General features: G+C 39.1%; 1 protein-coding gene across 12 annotated transcripts in view; it reads left to right on the top strand.

Annotated features, from left to right (window-relative positions):
- Positions 1-26701, top strand: part of EBF1 (EBF transcription factor 1) — a 389133-nt gene that overhangs the window by 291465 nt on the left and 70967 nt on the right. For all 12 annotated transcript variants that reach the window (XM_086705112.1, XM_086704851.1, XM_086705046.1 and 9 more), the window contains exon 10: positions 17742-17868. In XM_086705112.1, the coding sequence (XP_086561238.1) occupies positions 17742-17868 (127 nt within the window). The remainder of the gene's footprint in view (positions 1-17741; positions 17869-26701) is intronic.

The following is a 26701-nucleotide window of genomic DNA, read 5'->3' as shown; positions in this document are numbered from 1 at the left end:
ACTCAATGCTGTGAATATTTAAGAGAGGATATCTCTGAAAGATCTGTGGAAAAACGTGTAGAGTATGACTAATATTAGCTAACATTCACTGAGCACTTAGTTGCTGCCAGGTACTATGTGCTGAGTATTTGGCATGGCTCTCGTTCAAGCCTCGTAACATCTGTATACCATGCTGTTCTCATTTTACTGATGAGGAAATTGAGGCTTGGGAAGTTAAGTAAGCTGTTCAGTTATCGGATGGTAGAGATGGGATTTGAACCAGTCTGACTCCAGGGTTCACTTTCTTTTTCTTTTTTTTTCTTTTAAGCATAATCGTCTCTAAATCTAGAGATATGCCTTTTAATCTTTTTATTTTGAGAGAGAGTGGGGTGGGAGAGAAGCAGAGGAAGAGAGAGAGAGATAATCTTAAGCAGCCTCCATGCTCAGCATGGAGCCCAAAGGGGTGCTTGATCCTGTGACCCTGGGATCATTACTGGAGCCGAAATCAAGAGTTGGACACTCAACCAACTGAGCAACCCAGGTACCCCCAGGGCTCACCTTCTTAGCTGTCCATGATTTAGCCTACACCAAAATTGTTACCCTAGTGTTTTACCACATCAGACAAGGGTGTAATGCTCATCATTGCCATTAATGCGTTGTACTGCAGTATGTGTGGGGAGTATCTTAACAGTTATTATCACCTTCCAGGTTAAGGTGGACTTGGGATACAGAGAGGTTAGAGCAGTCCCTTCATTTTTTAGTTGTATAGGCTTGAAGGTGGAGCCATTGGCTTCTAGGAAGGACTTTTCCCTGTGAAGAATACATGCCTTGTGTTAGGGGCAGAAGACAACCTCTTCCCTTGTCTGTGTAAGAGACCTTAGGTAAGACAGTTAACCTGTTTGGGCCTCATCTCTAGATAGGACTCCTATCTACCCAGGTTTTCATTCCCTGGCCACATGATCTCTTGAGGTTATGCCACCTCTAAGATCTGATACTTCCAATTTTAAGCAGACTTTATCTCTTCTCCATTTCCTCACTCTATAGCCCAAAGCACTCAGGGAGCAGACTGGTGGGCCAGGACAAGCAGATAACATTTTAGATTAGCAGCTGATGCTATTATTTGGAGTCTTTTTTTAGCTAAAGAATTTTAAAAAGAATGAGAGAAAATAGGGCTGGCTTAATTTCCCCTCATCTGTGCTCTTTCCCTACCAACCCAATCTTTTGCAAATGAGTAGTTCAGTTTAGCTTGCTGATTGCCCCCTGAAGGTTGGGAAAAAGAAAGGTGGCACTCCATTGCTCCTAACTCAGGGCTGCCTTCTGTGAGTTCCCAAGTTTGGGGTGAACTACATGGCTTTCTTGTGAATTTGGTTTACCATATTTGTTATTCTTCCTTATTCTTTCTACAGGGCAAAATATTATATTGATACTCTTATGCTTCTTATTCTGCCTCTACCCAAAAGACTTAACCAAAAAATTGGTCTTTGTAGTGTTTTATATATAAATCCAGGAAAATCAACAGGGTTGATGTGTGCTCATGATTAATATGTGTTGAGTTTTTTCTTTTTCTTTTTTTTTTTTTTTTACGTTTTATTTATTTTTGAGACAGAGAGAGACAGAGCATGAACAGGGGAGGGGCAGAGAGAGAGGGAGACACAGAATCCGAAACAGGCTCCAGGCTCGGAGCTGTCAGCACAGAGCCCGACGCGGGGCTCGAACTCACGGACCATGAGATCATGACCTGAGCCGAAGTCGGACACTTAACCGACTGAGCCACCCAGGCACCCTTTGAGTTTTTTCTTGATCAGAGATGTACTTGGTTGTTTTTGCTTTTCCATTAACATATGATTTGGAGGAGGGGAGGGGCTCCTGCTACTGGGTTATAGAACTAATAGTCACTTTAATATCTCCTGAACTCCTCTAATTTCTTTTTTTTATGTTTATTATTTTTGAGAGAGAGAGAGAGAGAGAACATATACTTGCAAGCAGAGGAGGGCAGAGGGAGAGGGAGACAGAGGATCCAAAGTGGGCTCTGTACTGATAGCAGAGAGCCTGATGCGGGGCTTGAACTCAGGAACCATGAGATCATGACCTGAGCCAAAGTCAGACGCTTAGCCAACTTAGCCACCCAGGCACCCTATGAACTCCTCTAATTTCTAAGCAATGAGTACTGTTTGGCTTTCCTGTTGGTGTCTACCACTGGAATAGGTACTATGGGTGATCAAAATTGGGCTTTGTGGGATCTGATGTTTTATTTGGAATGGCAACTTGCTCCCATGAAACAAATATTTTTATAAACCAATATTAAATTTGTAGTTCAAAATTCAAGGCAAGGTTCTAGAAGGCACAGAGAGTGGTGTAGACAGAAGTAGACTGTTCAAATAACCAGTCAGGCTCCTACTATATACAGATGGATCTCTGTGCTAGGCATTTTAGGTTCTGACAATCTGTTGATTTAATCACTCAAATCTCTGGGAGAGTTTATACAGTGTAAGGTATTTAAGATACCTGTAAAGAAAGTACACAGGAGACTGGTGAGGAGCAGAAGATGGAGGGAACTTCATGTAAACAGTGATCGAAGCAAAGGTGTAGATTGCATGAGTGGCAGCAGACAAGGAGCCAGTCAGGAGGCTTGAGTATTAATTGCAGTCCTTCTATTGCTCAGTCAGACAATCTAGATTTTAGTCAGGGTTGGTCATTTGGCTTTAGTTTCCCCATCTGAAGATGAGAGGCTTAGACTAAATCCTCTTTGAAATCAGCTACAATATTGTAATTCCTTTTATCTAGAGTTTACTCTCTTGAAAGTACCCTCAAAGAAGCACAGTGATAATGGGTAGCAAGTAGCTTCTTTTCTTCGCTATTGTGCTTTACTTTTACAACACACTGGCAATATACAAATATCATGTTTATTTGCAAAAGGATTCATTGAACTTCATCAAAACCCTTTAATTAGCCACAAAATTGGATCTCCCTATTGATATATCTTTAGTCAATATTTTTACTGTCTACACTTCAGGTTCTGGTATCTGATATAAACCTGAGCCTATACTACAACGTCGGTCTAGTTCACTTTCCAGATAGTTCTATGGAATACATCAATTATCTGGGATATCAACAGGTTCCCCATGGGAGATGAGGGAGGGAGTAGGTTTGGGAAATGCTGAGTCAAATAAATTCAACTGCTCCTTGTTCTAGGACTTTGCAAAGATTTTGAGATACTGACATGCACTGAGAACACCTAAGATAAAGTATATGACATGTCCCAAACTTTTGTGACCACAGAACCTTTTTTCAGGGATCACCTTATAGGAGGATATATTAGTCATGGATGGGTTTCATGTTAATCAAGTAAAATCATGAAATCCAGTCAAAGTGATTGGTCTGGGGTAGATGTGAGAAAATCATCTGAAATATTTGCAGAGTATTATTCAGATTAGACCAGGAATGTGTAGAGCCATTATTCTTCAATGCAGCAGGCTTTGAACAGAATTTCTCTCATATTTTGCATCTGGTTTTAGTCACTGCACACTTGGCATTAGATGCCATGTGATTTTGCAGGACAGTTATATTTAAAGATTGCCGATTTTGCAGGACAGTTATATTTAAAGATTGCCAGGACCACTTAGCTCAGATGGAGAAGCCAGAGTTTCATCACTGTGTGAACCAATGAGCCTCACACAGGGACTATGCGTTGTCTTTTTCATCCAGACAAATGTTTTCTTCAACTACATTCCTAGAGATAGGGAGAAGTCAAAAGAGACTTCTGTAGGGGCAGGGGAGGGAACCTAATGGGTGGATATAGTTGAGTAAATAAATGGCAGTTTGGGGCTGAGAAATGATTTCCTACTTTAATCCAAAAGTTGGAAAACAAGGTTTTAAATGCAGTTCCTGATGTCTTTCTTTCTTCCTATCTCTACTTTCAATTATCGTTTGTACACATAGCTCAGAGGAAGGATTGTAAATAAAAATACCATTTGCTCCTCTGTGACATTAAAGAAAGAATGGCTACAACTCATACATGTTCCCACTGGAAGTTTCCCAGGCCTATTTGTTTGGCCTTGATTTTTACTGAACCACATGTAGAATTACAAAATTTTGAGGGCTTTGAGGAACATTTCCAGTCATCAAGTGTAGCTGTTTATTGGAAATGCAGAAAAAGAGGCTCCAAAGCCATACAGTGACTTGTCCTGGGAACACGTTAGCTACTACTTAGTGCTGGGGTTACATCCCTGTTCTCCAGACACCAACTTCACCCCTGATTCAGGTTTCTCTTGTACCAGCTTTTCTCATGATATCTCCTTAGTCTTTTAATAAACTTCTTTATATTTACCAAACCCTCCCAAATTTTATACATGATGGCATTGACACTCTAATGACTATTATTTATATCACATTTTTATGCAATACAATTCCATTCAAATCAAAAATAAAATTAAGAGGGGTGCTTGTGTGGCTCAGTTTGTTAAGCATCTGACTCTTGATTGCACCTGAGGTCATGATGTCACAGTTGTGAGATTAAGCACTGCATCAGGCTCCTTGCTGAGGGTGGAACCTGAGTAAGAATCTGTCTTCCTCTCTCTCTCTCTCTCTCTCTCTCTCTCTTCCTTTGACCCTCTCCCCCACTTAATCTCTCTCTCTCTCTCTCTCTCTCTCAAATAAAATTTAAAAAATAAAATTAAGAAAGGTAGAGAAAGACATGATCACAAATAATCTTTCAAAATTTCATAATGTGAATATGATATATAAATGCTGTGTCATTTATTTTACATATATTGAGGCTTACATGTATAAGTTTAATTCAAAATTGATAAAGTGCATGGATTTAAAATAATTCATGGCTTCCTACTTTTCCTGAATATATAAGTTGCCAAGTCTGTGTGCGACTTCTACTTACTGATCACCTATTAAGTAGAAGATGCTTAATGTAAAATTATACTTTATTTGTAAGGAATAAAAGGAGCAGTCTGAACCAGTTGCATTAAACTTTGAATGTGACTTTGAAGAACACCTTTCAAGCCCAAGTTATTTTATGGGGAATCATTTTGAAATGAGCCAGCATATTTAGAAAACAGATTTAAAATACTCTAATGGGATCTTTAATGTAGTTACATAGTTACAACCATGCTCACCTTATTCCTAAAAAAGCTTTAGTCCATATTTTTACTTTTAATGACTAAGGCACTTGAAATCTATCCTCTGTGTTGATAATTATGGGATGGTTAAAAACAACTTTAAGATGACATTGTCCATTAGTTGTTTGTAGTGCTTTCAGGAAGTACCCATATGTGCCTATCACTTGAAAATGGAAACCACAGAAGTGTGATGCCTTTCTAATTTTAACATAAATCAAAGACAAAATTTACACCTGGCTGCAGTCATGTGACTTTTAGGAAGAAAATGGATATCTGTACAGTGTTGTGTTCATTTCATACGTGTGCTCAAAGCCAATTGCTGGAATGGCTCCCTGCTGGTCTGAACTAAAACCTTCCTCCTTATTCAACCTTACTGGCTTCCTCTTTTTTAAAACCACAACTCCTTAGTTTTGGATTCAAGCATACCCCCTTAAGGCTCTGACCTTTCTTTTCAACATCCTTGTGCACTATTCATCTTATGCTTCAGTCACACTGAGTTGTTAGTGGCTCCTTATACCCATTGTGATTTTTTTTCTGCCTGTACTCTTGTCTTTCTTATGCCATTCCTTGTTCCATAATGCTCTTCCCTCCTCTCTGTGCCCAAATTCTTCTGCCCTTTAAGATCCAGTAAAATACCACTTTTTTTTTCTGTGAAATCTTCCTTACAGTTCAGATATTGAATATTTTCTCTTCATCCTAAATTCCTACATGGTCTTATCATTACCATGTTAAGTTCCTTATAACTTTCTATCTTTAATTATTGTGATTTAAGGGGATGTTCTTTCCCATAAGGCAGGATCCATGCTAAATTCAGCTTAATCTCACACAGTGTTTAGCACAGATCTTTACATGTCAGAGGCATTAATTTGTATAAAATACTGTTGGGTGACACCATTCATTCATTCATTCATTCGTTCATTCAGACAAATGCTTCTTATTAGCAACTGTTGTATTCAGTGATGCTTCAAAGTGTCAGTACCAGATAGATAGATTGCAGTTTAGTTTTTCTTAATGTGTGTGTGATTAGGTAGTTTATATTTAGATGTATTGTGCAATAAGGATGCACTTAAATACCTTAGTGTGAATCTGTTGGTTATGGTGAGGGTTAAGTAATAATAAAACTAACACTTTCTTTTTTTTAAAGTTTGTTTATTTATTGAGAGAGAGAGAGAGAGAGAGAGAGAGAGAGAGAAGAGAGCATGCACACGTGCACACGGGGAAGGGGCAGAGAGGGAGAGAGAATCCCAAGCAGGTTCTGCTGACAGCAAGGAGGCAGATGCGGGGCTCGATCTCACCAACTGAACCACGAAATCATGACCTGAGTAGAAATCAAGAGTTGGACGCTTAACCAACTATGCCACCCAGGTGCCCCAACACTAACACTTTCTAAGTGATTGGTATCAGTGAGACCTTCTCCGAAACTCATTATAAGCATTATGTCAATTAATCCTTAGATTAATTAGATTGCTAGCCCCCACCCCTGTCCTACTTTTTTCTCAGATAGTGAAACTGAATGCCAGAGAGGTTGAGTGACTTTCCAAAGGTTCCACAGCTAGTAATTTGCAAAGCTTAGACTTGAACCAAAATCTGTGTTAGTCCAGGGTCATCTTTTAGCCATTCAATAAGAATGTAGTAAAACCTCACTTATCCAGAAAAACTGTTACATAACCTTACTTAAAAAAAAAAAAAAAAAAAAAGAGGGGCGCCTGGGTGGCTCAGTCGGTTAAGCGGCCGACTTCGGCTCAGGTCATGATCTCGGGGTCCCTGAGTTCGAGCCCCGCGTCGGGCTGTGTGCTGACAGCTCAGAGCCTGGAGCCTGTTTCAGATTCTGTGTCTCCCTCTCTCTGACCCTCCCCTGTTCATGCTCTGTCTCTCTCTGTTTCAAAAATAGATCAACATTAAAAAAAAAAAAAAAGAAAGAAAGAAGAAGTAAATACAGAAAATAACACACTTAGGGGTAACCAGAGCAATAATTTTTAATAAACTATCATCAGTTTTCCCAGGTCACAGCAAGTTAGAAGGAGCGAACTAAAGGCAGGTTGTTAGAAGCAGGCTCAGTGACAGCAGAAATGACAGCCTAATGTGAAGGGCAGAAGTGGAAAACCTAAAAAGCAGACGCAGAACTATATTACTGTGTGGCACATTAATGACTGTTCATAATGACAGTGGCCCTGAGTCATCAAGACAGAGATGGCAATTATATTCAATATATTCTCTCTAAAACAGCAAGATGGGTGTAATGCATCTTCTGAAGATTTCCAGTGAAAGCAGCTGTCGTGGCACGCTATTAAAAGGGGTTTGGCTCTGGTTTTCTGTGGAGCTCACTTCTTGAAGGGACATGTTGAATGAGGAATTACTGAATATATGTGCAAGTATCAGTGTATACAATATGCAAATGTGACCTATACCATCAAATAAAACGAATCTCTGTTTAGTAGCTTATAGCTTTGATATCCTTTTCTTAGAACTTTCAAAGACCTTATAAAGGTGGGTTCCTTCCCTGCTACCCCATCTAACAGTCTTTTGGCTTTTATATTTTTCTTTCCTGACTCCATAGGCAAATATTCTGCCTTGCCAACCACCAGCTTTGATAACAAACATTTAGTCTCTCCCATAAATGTATCTGGATTTGCTTTTTCTTTTATATTTTAATTTTCAAACAAACAAGCAGCAACCCTGGACCCTAAGCCAGGCCCGAGTAGGGAATGATGTTCCTTCTTAACTGAATTTAGAAAAACAAACCTTGAGAAAGAGCTCATTGTGTAGTTTCAAACCACAGGGGCTGGCGTTACTGGTGTCCAGTCCTCTCCTTCTGGAATACTCTGGACCTCAGGAACTCACCAATGCTTTTCCAGCTCCCAGATGGTCAGGATGGGATCCAGTCTTTAATGGGGCCCAGTTGGCACAAGATTTACATCCTGGGAAAGAGCTAGAGAAAGTTTATTTAAAAAAGAAATTACTGAAAAATAAATAAATAAATCAACCCACAAAACCAAAGGTAGTTCAAGTATAATGTATTTATTTTAGCCTTTTTTCTCCCAAATCTGTTATTTTGAAATATGATCTTGTTGCTGTTTTGTTTTATACAATTAACTGCATTGATTTAGGGACCTGGTTAGTTTTTTGATCAGAAGAATTAGATAGTATATTTTTATGAATGCTCAATTAGGATACCAGGAAGCTTGAAGTTTTTTTGGGGGGGGGGGAGGGGAGGATTAAAGTAACAGAATTTTTCAGTGAAAAGTTTTTTGAATGGAGTAGTATTATTTCTTCTTCATAGATTCACAATTGACTTTATTGACTCTACCCAAAATTATTAGTGGTAGTTAATAGCATTACAGTATTTATTCATTCAATGTTCAGCAAGTATTATTGAGGCACTATTAAAACTGGAAACATAGTAGTGAAAACAAGGAAGACAAAGTGCATATCCTCATGGGGCTTACATTCTAGTTGGGTGATGCAGACAATAAATAGGAAAATGTGTCTACATCTTTCTACTGTGTATCTGTGTCTAGCTCTATGCATGAGAGAAATTTCAGACACTGCGAAGAATACTGCTGACTCTTCAAAAGCTAGGTTTTAAATCCCATATTTAACTCAGTTCCCGAGACTTTAGTTTCAAGTCTCCTCTGACATTCATACATAAAGTTTATCTTTGGGAATTCATGTGACCCAACATATTTTGTTAAACATTGGTTTAAAGTTATTTTCTTGAAAGGACAAAGGGAAACCAGAATGTTTGTGAAACAGTAAATGCCTCCACTGGCTTTCTCTCACGTTCTCTGAGAAATCATATACTGCCTTTGAGACAGGCAATTCTTGGGAATGAAACAATCTGTGTTACAAAACCCGGAGAACTCTGATTAGGGAACAAGCAGAATACACTGAGGAACTCAGGAGAAGATGGCACCCCCTGATTTATGTTGTGTCCACTGCAGGGTAATAGGGATATAATATGGAGGTTCAGCCAGCACGGTCGCCATGAATATACACTTTTCATATTTCAGCTTCCTTTAGGAACTCCTGAAAACGATATTTTTTAAATGCCATATTTAACTATAGAAAGATAAATGTTCCAGAGTGGAGGAAAAACAAGTTTGCTTGTTTGGTCACTACTACTGTGGTGTCTCTTTAAAATCCTTAGTCAATTTGGTTTTGGAGCTTTAATTATGCTTTTATGCTACAGTTTTCTTATTTAAATGTCTGCTCTATGTCCATCACTCAGCACCCCCTGCCTATCTCAAAAGAGATGGATATTATTATCCTAATTGAGGAGGAGGGCGAATGCTGTGAGAATTATTAATACATAAATTAAAAAATTAATCTAGAAAGTGCTTTAGGGTCCCTAGAGAAGTGCTACCCAAACACAAAGCATATTTAACATTATTATAAGTACTCCCACAGAGCAGATAGGCCAGTGCAGTGTGAGATGAGTAAACTGAGGCACAGAGAGTGACAATGGGCCCATATGCAGATGGGCCAGCCTATGTTAGAACCTTGAGTGGGTAACATGTAAAGACCACTGTGCCAGACCCCACTTTAGGCTTTTTCTCGTCATGAGTATTAATTATTTCTCCGGAGAAGAAATGTTGCCTTGCCTGGTTTTTTTACCCCTCCTCTTTAAGTCTTTGCTGTTTGGACATTTTTTTTTTTTTTTTTTTTTTTTTTTTTTTTTAGTGTTGAAAGTGATTCAGGCCCAAATGGCCAAAATATTAAGTCCTAAGGTTAGTAAGGAAAAATCACTAGTATGCTTTCTAGTAATCCCAGTTATTTTTTTGGCTTTGTGGCTTGGAACTTCAAGTTGCATTCATTTCATATAGTCCCATTGGTTAGAAAACACGCATAAAGGCTTATCTTGGAAAATTGTTCTTTCCTGTTTTGCTGAGAAATAATTCTCAGCCAGTTTCTCAACAACGAAAAAGGCTATTTTGAGTACCTACTATGTTCCCAGAACCTTTGAGGATGTAGGAGAAGCTGAGGACCGTTTCCATCCTGTCAACAGCGGAGACAGGGTGAAAATTGCACATAACAACAATTACGGAGAAACCATAAGCAGTAGTCGGGAGGGACAGTTGTGGTTGTACAATGGTGACCATCTCTCAGAAACACTTGCCACTCCTTGGGCCTATTTCTTAACTTGCCTGAAACTCATCTTCTACATTTGTGAGCCAGCTAATGCCCATCCCTGCCCCTAATGCTGCCGGACAGAAATCACTGAAGGAGCCTTGCACAACACTTGGCACGGAGTTAGATGACAGCAAAAGGCCACTGTTGCAGAAGCCACTGTCAAGGTCACCACTGTCCTCCATTTAGGTGTGAGCTAGAAGTGCTACTGGCTCTCAGAGAGGACAGTAATACTGAAGACTTGACCTTTTTACCCAGAATTCTGCAACATGTTTCCATTAATGTTTTAAAATACTGGGTACTCTCCTTTACCTACCATGTGGCTTTTGATCCTGCAAGAGGCGTTTATAAAAACTACTTAGAGAATTGTTCTCTCCCATACTCTTCTTCTGGGCTTCCAGAAATTTCAGACTGCCTCTTTGGAGGTTTGTATCCACCTCCCGGCACCCTCCACAACCTCCCTTTATCTGCAGAAGTGCTCCTCTTTCCTGTTTCTTTCTTTCTTTCTTTCTTTCTTTCTTTCTTTCTTTCTTTCTTTCTTTCTTTCTTTCTTTCTCATTTACTTATTTATAAGTTTATTTTTGAGAGAGAGAGACAGACAGACAGAGCACAACCAGGAGAGGGGCAGAGAGAGGGAGACAGAGAATTGGATTCAGGCTCCAGGCTCTGAGCTGTCAGTGACAGAGCCCGGCGTGGGGTTTGACGCGGAGCTCGAACTCACAAGCTGTGAGATCATGACCTGAGCTGACGTCGGAGCCTTAACCGACTGAGCCACCCAGACACCTCTCCTCTCTCCTGTTTCTTACACTTCTGTGGAGGACAGGCCCCGTCCACTTGCCCTGGGTGTGCGCTCCATCTCTCACCACAAGGGTGCTTCACCTGGCCGACCAGCACTGGACGCCTGAGCTCTAGTTCTCTGAGTCTGGAAAGAGACGATGCTCACACCAGCAGCTTGGAAGGAGCATGGTCACTGCTGCCTCATGTCTTTGGTGTGCTGGCAGCCTCTCCTGGCATTCGTCAGAATGCCACACTTAAAAATTAGCTTTTCTGGGGCGCCTGGGTGGCGCAGTCGGTTAAGCGTCCGACTTCAGCCAGGTCACGATCTCGCGGTCTGTGAGTTCGAGCCCCGCGTCGGGCTCTGGGCTGATGGCTCAGAGCCTGGAGCCTGTTTCCGATTCTGTGTCTCCCTCTCTCTCTGCCCCTCCCCCGTTCATGCTCTGTCTCTCTCTGTCCCAAAAATAAATAAACGTTGAAAAAAAAAAATTAAAAAAAAAAAAAAATTAGCTTTTCTGATTATAATATTAATGCACTCTTATTGTTGAGAGGTTAGAGAATTCAAAGAGGTACGCAGAGAAAAATAAAATTAGCTATAACTTTGCAATCTAGTGGTAACTTCTCTGGACACTTTGATGATTTTCCTTTCAGTCTTTTTTCCACGCAAATGTGTATCTACTTCTTATATGATTACATGTAATACATATTGCACAAAAACTGGTATTATTATACTTTTGATATTTAGTAATTTTTTCTCATAATAAAAGTAATACCTGTGAATGTACAAGTTTATTTATTCCAGAATTATTTACATGATTATTTCCTGTGCAAGTGCATACACATACACAGATAAACACACAAAATGCACACACACACACACACACACACACACACACACACGATGGTGGGGGGGGGGGAGAGAGAGAAGACGAATCACATAGAATGTCATCAGTCCAGAAATAAATACTGTTAACATTTAGCGTTGTTCTTTTGTTGGCTACTTTTTTAGTGTTACTTTCTTAACCTTTTTTTCTTTCCTTTCATCTTATTCCTTCTCACAGGAGTCACAGACCTTCAGACATCCTCTTCTATTTTGCCGCTTAGATGAAATCTGAGCAGTGGTCTCATGCAGGGACCTGAGTGCTGAGCCAGTTGGATAACTCATTTTAAGAGCAATTTAGTTAGGGAATGAGAGTTAAATATTATCAGGTTAAGAACAGTGAACGCTTATGGATGGGGATTACTATGCCTAATGGAGTCAAGCCTCCTGTAGAATTCTGGCCTAATTTATGTTAAGTATTTATTCCAGAAATATTTTGGAAATATCCTGTAGGTAAAGCATTAAGTTGGATACTTTAGAAGATACAAATATGAATTAGACCTTGTCACTGATCTCAGGAACTATATCTGATGAGAGAAATATGGGTAAGAAAATACTTATGGCACAGAGTAAAATCAGATATTAAGTGTTATAGTATAAGTGTCATAATGATATAGATTCTTATAAGTTTTTAATTATATAAATTATATATAACTCATAATTATATAAAGGTGCAGGTAACTCTGTCTCTGAATTTTAAGATCAGGTAAAACTTATTAGAAGAGAGAATATATGGTCTCAGAGAACAAGCAGAATATCAGTAGGGGAATGTTTAGGCAATAAGTAACACGAACAAAGCAAAGGTGCTAGGCAAGGCTGTGATGTGTTCCTGTGTCCACATGCCCTACCCCCAGGATGTGGAAAGGCAAAGTGGGAAGCAGCACTAGAAAGGGAAATTGGCTGTCAGGCCTTGTAGTGCCTGAATATTTTGCCAAGGAGTTTGAATTATATACTGTATGTAAAGGTGGCACGAGCATTTGAGTAAGGGAACAACATGATGAGGTTGTATTTGAAGAAGAGAATTCTGACAGAAAAAGTGGAAATAGAGAGAGACCATTTAAAAGACAATTATACCATTATAATGGTGTAAGAAATGGTAACAACCAGAGCAGAAGAAAGTGGTGAAGCAAAGAGCCAGTGGAGTTCATTGGAAGAAAAATCAAAATGAGTAAAAGAAATATTGAAGGGAGAAGAAATAAAGAAGATTTACGTTTTCTATTTTGGGTGATCCAAAGGATAGCATTCCCTTAACTGAGAGGGGGAACACGGGAGCAAAAAATATACTTATAAGTAGCAAGATGATAAATTTAGCTTGTGTCACATTGAAATTGAGGTGGCAATAAGACATGTTGGGGAGATTCTGTTACTCTGTTGCTAATAAAAGTTTGGTGCTTGGCCAAAGAGATCAAAGCTACAGGTGTAGATTTAGAAGTCAGTTTAGCTGAGGTGGTTGAGCCAATGAATGAACTCAAGAAATATTAAGTAAGTAAAAAGAGAAGGAAATGTAGAACAAAATTTGTAAAATTTCAATAGTTAATAAGTTGGCAGAAAGGAAAAGTTAGCAACTGAGGAAACAATGAATAAGAGAAGAACTCTAGAAAACACTTATTTACAAGCACAAGATACTGGTTTTCTTCCTAGTGTTTCAAATAATATTCGTTAAGCTTGCTTGACCTTCATCTGTTCTCATCCGGAATATATATCCTGCAGGGATGAGTTTTAAAAGATAGTGAATGTGAAAAGGCTTTGTAAACCAACAGACAGGCATGTCTTAGGTCTTACAATTAGTGTCACAGAAGTGAGGAAAGTAGAGACTTCCAACGAGAGAGAAAGTTGTGTCCGATGCTAGAGTTTCATAAAAATATTTATTTTTAGCTCAACTCGTTTGGTTTGCAACTTAAGGAAGTTAAGTCAAGAGTGAATCTGTTCTCTAATCACTTAGAACAGCATTTCCCAAAGTATGGAGCATGTGTCTCTGGTTGTACAGGAGACAACGTTGGATTTGACACAGACATCGAGCAGAACTGAATTACATAGTGAGAAAGTTATTATTATTATTTTTTGTCTTTTAATCCTTCAGATTTATGTTAAGGGAAAACATCTCAGTTGGGGCAAATAAGTCTGTAATATCTAATGCAGGCTAGTCTCCCCTTTCAATAAACTCCTTCAGGTTGTCAACATTATTTAGCTAGAATATCATATTAACTTTAAAATTACCTTCCATAATACCTTCTTATTTGGGCCGGGATACCAGTTTTCCAGGTGGGGTAGTGATACAGAGTTTCCTTTTAAAATAAGCTATTTTAAACAAAAAAGTAATTGACTTTTCAAATATTAAGTACTTAATTGTATAGGTGGTATACAGAAATGGCAAAACTGAGAGAGTGGTATTCCAATGATGGGAGTTTGGAAACTTTAGGTTTATCAGAGCCCTTCCTCCTTCTGTTGCTTGGAGTGGCTGCCTTAGTTCAACCATGTTAGAACAATGTGGGAAATTATCCATCCTGGGATGGTGGTGGGGTGGTGGTGGTTGTCTTGGGCTCTAGACTTCCAGATCTAGACCCTGTTCTTCCCCTAAGATGTTGGGTCAATTTTTGAAGCCAGTAGATTTTTCTAGACATTTGTGTCTTTAGCTGTTAAAATGAGAATGCTAGTTTTAAATGATTACTAGCATTTCTTCCAGCAATAAAGTCTATGATTCTTTGAGTGATTAGTAAATAAGCCTATGCTTTCAAATTGATGGAGGTTAGAAAAAATGTTTTTCCCCTGTAAACCATCAATATCATGTGTCAATGCCAGAGGCTGTTTGCAGACTAACATCCACGGCAAGGAAAACATCAACAAATTCATTTTTCAATGATAATTCATATTCTACCTCATTTGTGAAGGATAGTTATTTCAGGAAGGAATCTCTGCTTTAGTTAGGGCAATTGATTAAAGTTGAAAGTGAAATCGTAAACGAAAGTCTGTGTCAATTTCCTGAGCCTACTGCTTAATGCCAACACCTCACTCTTAAGTCAGTAGTTTCACTGCAGTCCTATGTAATCAATTCAGAAAGCCCATGAATTTGGTTCCTTGGCGTAGCAGCTCATAAGTTATAAGTCCTTATACTTAAAAAAGATGTTTCTATTCATCTATTTATTAATATCTTTCCATCTTTTAAAATTTATTTCCCCTGAAAGGGAGGGCAGATGAAGTGTTTTCTAACTGGCTGAAAGTTCTAAGTATTCTTGTGAATTAGTGTAACTCTACATCCCAAGTAACTCTTAAAAATGGAAGCATACCACCTGTTTGGAATATAACAATATGGCGACTTCCATAATCAAAAACATAGCCAAGGACCAGGCAGCAAGTGAAAAATGAATATAGCATGGGGATAGAAAAAAACACCCACACAGTCTTGGAATCTGAAAAAAATGAGTTTGTTACTTCCTTTAACAATGAATCATAGAGAAAAAAAATTTGTCTCTAGGTAGGAAGTGTTTGTTGCTGCCATCTTTTGCACTGCATCAGTGTCAGGTTTTGTTCTAACTTGTGCTAACAAGGGTTATCTTTGGGCAAGCAACTTAGTCATTTTAGGATTGTGTTTGCACATCTGAAAAAAAAGGGATAATGATAACAATAATTTGGTCATTATTCTGACCAAATTAGTGTCTGCATGTAAGTTCCTCAGCAGCATAGTAGATACCTCCTAGATACCCACCAAGTGTTGATTCCCAGCATTGCAGAAACGCTATTGACTAGTTGAGATTCAACATGCACTTGATTTTGAAAGTTCATCTTTTACTGCCCTTCAGAGGCTCTTTCCTTCTTCTATTCTCTATACATTAGTAAACTTGATTTCCTGATTTTGATGCTTACAGATTAGAAGACCAGATTAGAAGGTGTAAAGGACACGAGGAGAAAAAAGACAAGAAACTGAACAAAATAGAAATAATTTAAAAATCACAGCTATCCAGGGCCATTTAGTGAGGGGAAAACAGCCCCTCATGCCTCAGTAGTCACTCAGTAGGCTTTTCTATTTTACAGCAAGATATGATATGAAGTATTCCAAATGATGATCTTGATTTACCAAGATTAAATTCAAGTGTATATACTCTGCTGATTTTAGAAAAAATACAATGACTTTGAAAGAATTAAATATAAAAAGGACAAAATTTTAAGTAAATAATTTTTTGTATGTTTTTCCGATTGAAACTTTAGTCATTCAAAACTCTTAGCCATAGATATGAACTAGGTCTCTAGGCGTTCCACAGAAGCATGATCTTAACTGAAATATCTTCTCTGTGTCTTCAGCAAATAAACCAGGGCTTCACACATTCTGTGGAAAAGGATAGGCATTTCTTTTTCTTTTCTTTTTTTTTTTTTAAGTTTATTTATTTTGAGAGAGAGAGCATGAGTGGGAGAGGGGCAGAGAGAGAGAGAGAGAGAGAAAGAACCCCAAGCAGGCTCCATGCTGTTAGCACAGAGCCGTATGTGGGCTCGATATCACAAACTGCAAGGTCGTGACCTGAGCAGAGATCAAGAGTCTGATGCTTATCTGACTGAGCCACCCAGATGCCCTGGAGTAGACATTTCTAAATACTAAGTTAAAATGATTTTTATGCAGATGGCCTTTGTTTGTGTTTCAAGAATGAGCATTTGACAGAAATTACTTGTGGACTTTCACAGTAGCAACTTTCTCAGATTCTTTTCCCTAGGACTTGGTGTTAGGACGGTTTACCCGGGTGGGACCCAGGGGCTGACACCTTGATTCTTATAGTGTCACATGTGGTTCTTTCATAGTGTTACCTGTAATTCTCTGGGGAAAAAAATTTGAATTTGGTCTGGTTTGCACATTAAAACAAAAGCATTTTCTAAATTATCCCCATAACATAAGTTAGTACAAACTCAAGCGATAATCCATTATATACTGACTCAGTACCAAAAATATTGAATCAAATGAACCTGATATGAATCAAGAAGTGGGCAGATGCAGATACCACAGAGAGCGAACATGTAGAATCCAGCACCATCAGAGGTCAACCAGTCAAATACCAGAGCTGGATTTTTCAAAGAACCAGATAATGCCAGTTTTATGGCCATTAATAACATTTCAGTTATATAAGCAAAGATAAGAGTAATAAAAAAATAAATTCTGCTTCTCAGTGTAATCTGATTGCCAGCAGGGTTCAGAAATGAACTTTCTCATTGTGCACGTGGCATTGCATAATGGACCAGTGATCATTCTGCAGCCCCCTCCCCAAACTTCCATTTCCCTTTTATGGACAGTCCTTAGTTCTGCCAGATCTCTAAGCTATTCCAGGGAGGCAGATTCTTTGGTTTCCCCTTAAAAGCTCTTTGATTGTGCCTCTGGTAGTTAATGCACCAAATGGTCTTTAGGGGTATTTCATACGTGTGCTCTGCAGCTAATCAGAGTGCCTTGGCCCACTGATTTCCTACTTCTGTGTTTTCCACATGTTTAAGGGCTTAGTTCAAACACCAGGCCCACCCACTTCTGGAGAGGCATGGTAGAGCTCAGCTCTGATTTGGGTCTCTGCCTCAAACAGAGATTTTCCAAAGGATATCCTGTAGTGGATGAATCATTCCATTAGGCCATGTTCACTTTTCAAACCAGGAAGCAAAGTGCCTGTTCTGTAGGGAAACTCAGATAAAGTTGTTGTGGCTGTGCTCAGAGTGCTTATAAATATTGTTGTCAGTGTCTTTGATACAGGTTCCATCAAGATAGTATGTAAACACTGACAGGTTAATTATGTGTTTTAAAGCTTTGTTTATTGAGAGCTGATGGGAAGGCTGTGAAATGAGTCCTTTACATATTGCAGTGACAGTTTTCTCCCCCATGTCTTCCCTAGCTGATTACTCCTCATGCCATCCGTGTGCAGACCCCTCCTCGGCACATCCCTGGTGTTGTAGAAGTCACATTGTCCTACAAATCGAAACAGTTCTGCAAAGGGACACCAGGAAGATTCATTTACACAGGTAAGAGCCACTGCAGATGGTGGACACAGAGCTTTTCCTTGGCCTTGTGAGTGTTTTACTTTATCTTATATGTATACGTGTGCATTTTATTTTAAAATCTAGTTTCCAAGACCCTCTTTCTTTGTCCATTTCACCATATAGATGATTACATGTCTTGCTGTTATTATTGTTATTGTTGTTATCATCCTTATTTAAGATTTCGTCTGGGTGTTCATGTTGAACGACAGGATCAGTGGAAATAAGTGGTTGGATACCTGAAGAAGAAGCATGAGAAATAAGAAAGGGGGAAGAAGTTCTAGACAATTCTCCGTCTATCTGGATGTTAAGCCATCTGTGTTGTGGTTTATTTGCTTTATGTAGTTATGGATGTGCTTTAGTGCAGTACAACTTTCTTCCAGCCTGGTCATCGCATTTGTATTAAAGAGAATTGGTAGTTTTCATATTCCATTCTGAGTTGGCACTTTCTTCTCCTGTAAACTGCATTTTGCCCTCCCCAAACAGTCTTTGCACATGGACCTGCCTTGTGGTAAGAAGCTAAGGTTGCAGAGTGAATGTGAATTGATCACCCAACAGATGGAGAGAAACAGGCAGGTTCCCTGGGGAAATGCAAGTATGCAGCCTAAGGGTCCAGTGTGTACTTTAGGAGAGCCTCAGATTACAATGTGCTAGCCAAACACCCACGGATCTTTCTATAATTCAGATGCTGGTTCAGTAGCTCTGGGTGGGACCTGAGACCCTGCATTTATTACAAGCTCCCAAGTGAAGCTGGTGATCTTGGTCCAGGGACCACACTGGGAGAAGTGACATTCTAGGCCCTCTGCTTTGTATTGTCACTCCTGCATAACTGTTTCCAGGAACTTGTCCCACCTTTTCGTCTTCATTCAATGGACGACCACAAGGCCTGATTAAGTATAGAGCATAAGTTGCTCTCACACAAAGAGGCTCCAGGACAGTGAAGAGATAACTCTGTTAGCACATCCTAATTATAACCATACAATTAAATGGACAAATTTTATTTTGCTGTAACATTTTACCTCAAAGCATCTTTCCTTTTGTATTTTAGTACTAGGGATAAAACCAGTTATGCTTCTTAGTCTCTCTCTCTTTCCTTCTCTCTCAAAATTATAAAAACAATTAATGCATCCTGACCCTTGGAAATGCCTCCCAGCCCTTTAAACAAAATGCAGGTTTGGTGCCTGCCTGACGATTAGTTTTAGTTAATTGAAAATTATAGGATTGACCCAAGAGGAAAATTTTGTTTGCACTCCAATCACTTTTACAAATTAAGGAAAATTACCACAATTTTGTTTAGCTAAGGTTTCACACTGAGTTCAAGAAATTAGCTCAGCCATCCCAACAAAGTCAGCACTTTGTTAGTGAGCACTTGAAAAAATAATAGTCTATCTGGAGTTTTGTGGTGTATACAAACGAAGCATAGAGAAAGCTATGATGCTTTATAGAAGTAGGCCAAGTGTTTTTAATTAGGCTCATTGGTTCAGTGTAAGTTTTGAAGAACAATCAAACTAGCAGATTAGCTGTTTCTTTTAAAGCTAGGATTTCTTGCCATTCATTTTTCCCATGAGAACTTCCACATAGCACTATTTTTTTTTTACAAGCCTCATTATGGGCCTGCAGGAAAAGGACCAATTGAAACTTCTGATACTGTAACATTCCCCACCATCATTCCGATGGATGGGAGTTTTTCACAATGTTCCTCACTGAACTCGGTGTTCTGGAACATATTACAAAACCACAGAGGCCAAATGTTTTCTCTGAGGAGTTTGGACTCTGTTTTTGGCCAAAAACATTTAGGCCTTGCTGGCTGCTTATTTACTCTGCTATTAAGAACAAGAAAAAGGAGAAGAAAAAGAAGAAGAAGAAAATGCTTGTGTGGTAGGAGGTACAAGAGGCAATCAGGCATGATTCCGCTTTGGTGACAACATCCCTGCCCATTAATGGTTCCATTTTGTGGTCAGGTCTCATTTAGAAGAAATTATTTTTAATCAGTGTTCAACAAAATATCCCCTTGAGCCACCTGGCCATAAAAGTTAGAAAAAAAAAAAATCATCCTCACTAAATTACTTAAGTTCTCAAAAGAAAATAGCTAGGGACCCATTATGATTTGGAATTTTTTTAACCATTAAAAAAAATTGCCGTCAATTTAAGAAATCACATCTTGGAAAACCTGTATCATACAGGAATTAAGATCAAAGATAAAAGCGGCAGATTTGCAAGTCTAGCAAAGTAGTTAAGGATAAGAGAGATAAATCCTTGGTGTGCATGCACGTGTGCAAGTATGCAGGAAATTTAACATATAAAAAAATACTTTTGCTGATTTTGCCTCAAACTGTGGGAAATAGAAAAGCGACTTAGTCTTTTAAGTATTCTAGGAGAGAATTTAACTTCTCTCCATGTCGGAAAATAAAATTTTGAAGAAATTAACACAAAAACTTCCCCACTGATAGAGTTGGCTATTAGCTTGCTGTGACATTACATCATTTCTAACAGAAGAGGATCTTTTTTAATTGGTGAACTAAACATGGCTTCTTGATTAGCATTAAATGCTGCTACCTAGGGTCACTTGTTCATGGCTGGTGCTGCTGGCCCCTGTGATTTACTCAGTTTACCTCTATCCTTGTTACCACTTACCAACCAAGGCAGAGATGGGTCATAAAACCTTTCTGTTCTTTGTATCAGAACAACCACTCAGGTCAGTGTAAATGTGCAGCAGTCCTTTTCTATCTGCCTGCAGAAGCTCCCACTTCATTTTCTTTAACTTCCATAGCATTTCAAGGTGTGAAACTTGATTTTTTGGACGGGGTAAGCCAACCCTACTGTTTCTTAGCGGAATGGCACTTGAAATTTTTCCCTTAAAAAGGGGGGGATGGGGATATCCTAGGACTGAACCTCACAACCCAAACTTAAGAATTTGTTGCAGTTTTCTGAGTGTGTGAGGGAGTTTGGGTGTGTATATGTCGAAGTCTCTAAGAATCCATAATTGAGCCAGGAACAGCATGGCCTAATCTATGCAAATAAAGGCAGACTTTTGGGGGAGGAGGAAAGGATTTGTCTAAACACAGATTGCCTGCAAGCTGGCTCCACTTATAAGGAGTGTGAACGCTGCTCTCCATCATTGGTTCTTCAGATCAGGGACGCAGGAGGCATTCTTAGTCACCAGATGTGCAGGTCTCTGTGTTTGCCCAGTGAGGGAGCAAAGCGAATCCCAAGTTGAGCAGAACAAATAGTACTTCCCAGATCTTATTTATCATGTCCAGTTATTCTTATGTAAGTTCAGGGCAGAGATGACTTTAAATTTTAAATAATGTTTCCTGATAGAAGGAATAGCATTTCCTTCTAATGACAGGACTGTTTTCAAAGCCCTCTAATAGTGTGTGGTCAGTCAGACCTATAGGAAGTAAATCCACGATAAACCTCCACTTCCGTGGAAAGAGGTCTCTCCAGTACCTTTGTTGTTCTTGCAGCTTGTTTTCCTGCTGTTGTTACATCTTTTAAGAGCCTTGGATCTTTTAGAATTGTAATCTCTCCTGCTAAGCTTTAAGTAACCTTGGGAGTTGATAAAGAACTCTAAGGAGGCTTCAGAAGCTTCTTCAAAGTTCTAGAGTTGGTTTTCTTGATAAGAAGTGGCCAAATCCAAATGCAGTTTTACATCATTGCAGTTCTTTCTCCACGGGAAAGGCTCCTATCTTTGGGGAAACAATGACTAGAAGAATAAGCCATCAGGATGTGTCTGATTAGCTCAGGTGTGCATGGAGAGCTGTTGACTGCCAGCTCTGCCAGATGGTGAAAGCCCCAGTGGAATGATCATGTCCCAGCTCAGATTTGGGTTAGGCCACTTCTCAGATCATTCTGCCACCAGGTTCTGCCAGTCTAAGGATTATTCACCAAACTTCCTGCCCCTGTAGAAGGACTAACCCACATCCCTGTGTATCAGTGTCAGAATTAACTTCGAAATAAAAATTCTTCCTGGAAATACTTCCTGTTTGTACCTCCTGCCCAAAACAGCTTTGCATGTAGGAGGGCCCATTTTGGCTAAATAAGCTCTGTGGAACTTGATGATATATGCCATGTCTTCCAAGTTTTCCTTTTTTTCTCCCTATTCCTTTTGTTTTCTTCTCCTTCTCTTTCTCTTCCTCCGTCCCTTCTCCCCCTGTTCTTTCCTCCTCCCATTCTTTTCTCTCTTACTCCCAAGGAGACAATATGGCCTAGTGATTGAGGGCTTGGTTTCAAGAGGTGGTGGGTTTGGATCGAATGCTCAGCTCTACCACTTACTATGGAGGTTATTTTGGGCACATCATGTGATGGTTTTGAACCACAGCTGCCTCATTTTTACAAGGGAATAATCCCTTACTGGGGTTCATTTTAGTATCAGGGAAATGTATGTAAAGCACCTTTCGTGAGCTAGTATGAACACCTAGCCAGATACTAGTAGTTTCCATTAATAAATGATAGCCATTACTATTGTTCATTAATCTTTTCTTTTGTTGCGGAGTCCCTACCACGGTGTAGATATTTTACATATATTTTTTATCTTCACCATCATTTCCTAGAGGGCTAAGAAATGTCCTTTAGGGATTTTAGTAACAGAACTGTAGACATCCATAAATAAAAGAAACAAGTAGCACTAACCAACCACAAATAAAAAGAGCAAAGTATGAATAAAGTAGCAAGAAAAAGAGATTTATAAATATGAATATAACAATTTTGATACAACAAATACTTTCTCGGGAATAGCCTCAAACAATAAATATTTTTATAAGGCAGCCCTGACTTATAACGTTCTCTGATGCTGAATTTTCAGGAAAAACACATACCTGTCTTTTTGGTTCCAATCAAATTTCAGCCCTTCCTCTGGAGGCCATAGTAACATGGGTATAGTCTATCACCAGCCCTTTCAAAGGTGTTTAGGCTATAATTGCTTCAACTCCAGGTTCAAAAGGTTCAAGGCCAGAAGACTCTGTTTCTAGTTCTTGAAACGCTCCTCCACAAATGAAGGCTGCCACCCTGGGAATAAACAAAATTATCAGTTATAGGGCAGAAGTAAAGAGCTTGTACCTAATGCATCTCATGTTCCGTGGCCTCTTCTTACACTAATTCATTGTCACATCAGGCTTCCAAAAAGCCACTGTCATAGCTTTACCCTGCAGAGAAGGCTTCCCCTTTTGCCCACTGTATGTGAGATGTGGCCCAACCCCTATGCTTGACCAAGCTTATGGCTCCCTGTGCACTCAGCTCCACTCAAACCAGTCTCCGCATCAGGTCTCAAGGTCACTTCATATTTAGCAATTCTGGACATGGTAATTCCCCTATAAGATCAGGCTCAGACTCTGTTTCCCTTCTGCAGTATTCTCAGGCCATTTTAGTATAGTGGGCAGAGCACTGGGCTGAGATAGAGGAGGCCTGGCAACACCAGCTCCGCTGCTAACTGGCTCTGAGATGTGGGACAAATTGCTTCCATGCTCCACATTCCAGTTTCCTCAATGTAAAATGAGTCAATTGCACTAGGAGACTTGATGTTCCCTATGGCTCATCTTGATTGACTAGAAAAGTTTATATCCTTGGATCTCTTTGGTTGCATGTGCTTATTAGACCATTCATTTATTTATTCCCTTCCTTGTGTCTTTAGATCTCTTGTTCTGTTCTTAGGTACACAAATTACAAAAAGTCTACAAGCTCTATGAGAAAAGAATTACCCTTCCCTGATCTTATACCATTTTGTACACTGTGTTGAAGCAACTTGACTCATATCTTACTTGCAATAGATGTTCTCTAATAATTGATTGACATATTGCCAGGATCAATGGGTCCTCATTGATTTTTGTGCTCTGGATGACATGGAATGTAAATAAGAGCTGTTAATTAAGAATCTATCCCCTTTTACTTGAAGTTTTACATGCAGGAGAACACAGTAGTTGGAATTTCTGTTAAAGAAAAAGATAGGGCTGGCTCCATATTATAAATATTCTTCATTTTCTCTCATGTAAAATAGGAATCTTTTAATAGTACCTATATCTGGGAGGGAATGGGTCAGTATATGTAATACAGGGCTAATAGTGCCTGGTACAGTGTGAGTGTTCCCTAAAAGTAAACTCAAAAAGAGAGAAGCAGATAATAGGAATGTTCATTTTGAAAATCCAAAGAACAAATTTTTTTTTGGTATCAAATAAGTGCCATATTTCATCATAATTAAAGAAATTATTTCTTTCTAGTCATTAGAGTAGGAATCAAAAGACCTGGACTCTAATTATTATTTTAGCACTCCCTGTTGTTCATTCATTCAACTCACAAATATTTCTGGATTGCTTGTTCTATTCTAGGCAATGTTTGAAACAACCTTTGGCAATATTCTAAAACAGTGTTGAGCAAAATAAGATGCAATTCCTGTTCTCATTGGTATTATGGTCTAAGAGGGAATGTAGATATTTATAAGGTTACTATTTCAAATCTGGTAAGTGTCCAGAAAACAGGAACTGAGTTCCAACAAGCATATAACAAGGATATAACAAAGAAACCCCAAATGGTCAGTTAGAGATATTTTTCCTTAGGAAAAGATCAGCTGAGGTTTGAAGGATGATTAAGAGTTAACCTGGCAATAGGTGAAGGGTGGGAGAAGCGTGGGGTTGAGGAAAGAGAATGAGTGTTCCAGCAGAGAGGAGCATGTAAGAAGGCATTGAATGAGAGCAAATGTGACATCTTGGAAGGCTGGAAAATTCCAGTCAGGCTGCAGAACTAAGAGAGAGGAGAACGGTGACAAAAAAGGCTGGAGAAGTGGTCAGGGACAAGCCTATGCAAAGTCTTATAAGTCATAAGGAGAGGAGGAGTTTAGTTGCCATCTTAAAAACAGTGGGAAGTCCTTGAAGTGTCAGGAATGACAATGGACATGACTAGATTTGCATTTTGGAAAAAACAAAAACAAAACTCTCTGTCTGGATGGCACTTAGAAAACCAGAATGGATGTTGGGAGACCTGTTAGGAGATCATTGCAGTAGTCTAGGAGGGAGATTTGGTGACTTTGATTTGGGTGGTAATGGGTGGAGATGGAATAAAGTGAGAAAATTCAAGAGGTATTGAGGAGGACATAGACGGGACCTAGAGATGGGTTCGCTGTAGGGGTGAGGGAGTGAGAGAGGGGTTAATGCTACCAGGCTTTTGGCTTCCTCAGCTTAATGGAGGGAGGGGCCATCCCTCCTTTGGGCATCCCAATGGCCTTGTGAGTTTCAGTGAAGGAAAGAATGGGCATGAAAATGTTCTGCAAAGGGTCATATTCTACACATATGTTAATTGTTAGAAAGACAGGCCTAAGCAAACTCAGGAAGAATCAGGGAAAGGAAGGCAAGAATGTGTTTTCTCTTATATCAGATTGTTTTCACTTAGGATTCAGCTGAGAGAGGGCTGTGTAATGAACACTTGACTAGCAGTTCTGCCTTAGCGGTGTCCTAATTGGAAAAGATTCAAGAAGAAAGAAAAATTAACAGGCTGCTCCTGTCCACATGTCTTGAATATTACTCCAAATGAGCCATTTACACACAAAGAAAAGAATTCAAGGCAGAGGGAATATTTATTCTTTTTGCTTTTGCAATCCAGAGGGCAAGTCCCAAGCCTCACTCCTCTGCTGAAGGGAGGTTTTTCACAAAATGTGATTGCTCCTGATCTGATATATCAGGTTCAGGTGATCCTGAACCCTCTGGCATTTGTAAAGTTAAACACTGTTGGTGCCATAATGGGGACAACAGCAACAAGAATCACTAAAAGTACCCATTGTACTTCCGTGACATCTATAAAATGAAAGCCGTTTCTGCAAAGAATAAAGCTGGTCTGAAGGAAGCATATTATTTTGCATATTTTACGTACATACTTTCCAAGAAATATGACCTTTATTTCCTATTTGGAGTGGAGTGTAATCAGGACTTGAGTAGCTAGTGTAACAGGATCATTAAAAGGGATATTTTCACTGACATTAGAGGTCTAAATGGCCACTAGGCCTTATATACAACCTTGGCTTTTTCCTGTCTACCAGAGTTAATAAGTGATAAGGCCGGGAGAGAGATAAATCACAGAAATCCCTGTCCAAAGAAAACATATTGACTACAGCCAGGCAAATAACAGACCATAACCAACGGTCCCATTCATCATTCATGTAATAGGGATATAAAGTATTTCCTACCAATGAAACCATATAGAAGGAAAAGGCAGATAAGCTTCCCCAATCTAAGGCATGTGATTTGGTTATTAAGGGACATGAACTATTTGTCACATGGCTTTAATCTTTAAGATGTGTTGCCATTTCTAAACTATAAATTTCTGGTCAGGGATTAGAAACCTATTAACAATAAAGGTAGGAACTGAGCTTTATATGTATTCTTGCCAACATAATGCAACACCATAAAGTCTTGAACCTCTAATCTATTTAGTATGATATAACATGATTTGGTTTTCAAAGCCAATAAACTATTTTGAGGTTTGCAAGGCTTTTGTTTTTGTTTTTACCCAGCATCATGATAAATTAACCCTTCAGTTTTTTAACTATGCATATTGAAACTTTCCCTAACATCCTGGGTGGGGGGTGGGGGTGGGTAAGTAAACCACGTTTTTTTTTTCCTCGTTCTCGAAGATTTATTCCAAATGTTTGGTGGAGGATTATTTTCTGTTTTATTTGTCCATGTTTGCAGTGGTGTGGATGCTAGTCTTTCTGTTAGTTGTAAACTAAGTGATGTGGCGCCCACTAGAGCATTAAAACTTGTTTTTCTTTATTGCAATGTCGTACATACTGACTTCAGATAATTTGGGAAGTACCGATACAAAAATAATTAAGATA

The sequence above is a fragment of the Puma concolor genome, chromosome A1, assembly GCF_028749965.1.
Source record: "Puma concolor isolate L17-30 chromosome A1, mPumCon1.1.hap2, whole genome shotgun sequence".
In the NCBI taxonomy this organism is placed as follows: domain Eukaryota; kingdom Metazoa; phylum Chordata; class Mammalia; order Carnivora; family Felidae; genus Puma; species Puma concolor.
This window is presented reverse-complemented; position numbering and strand designations above follow the sequence as displayed.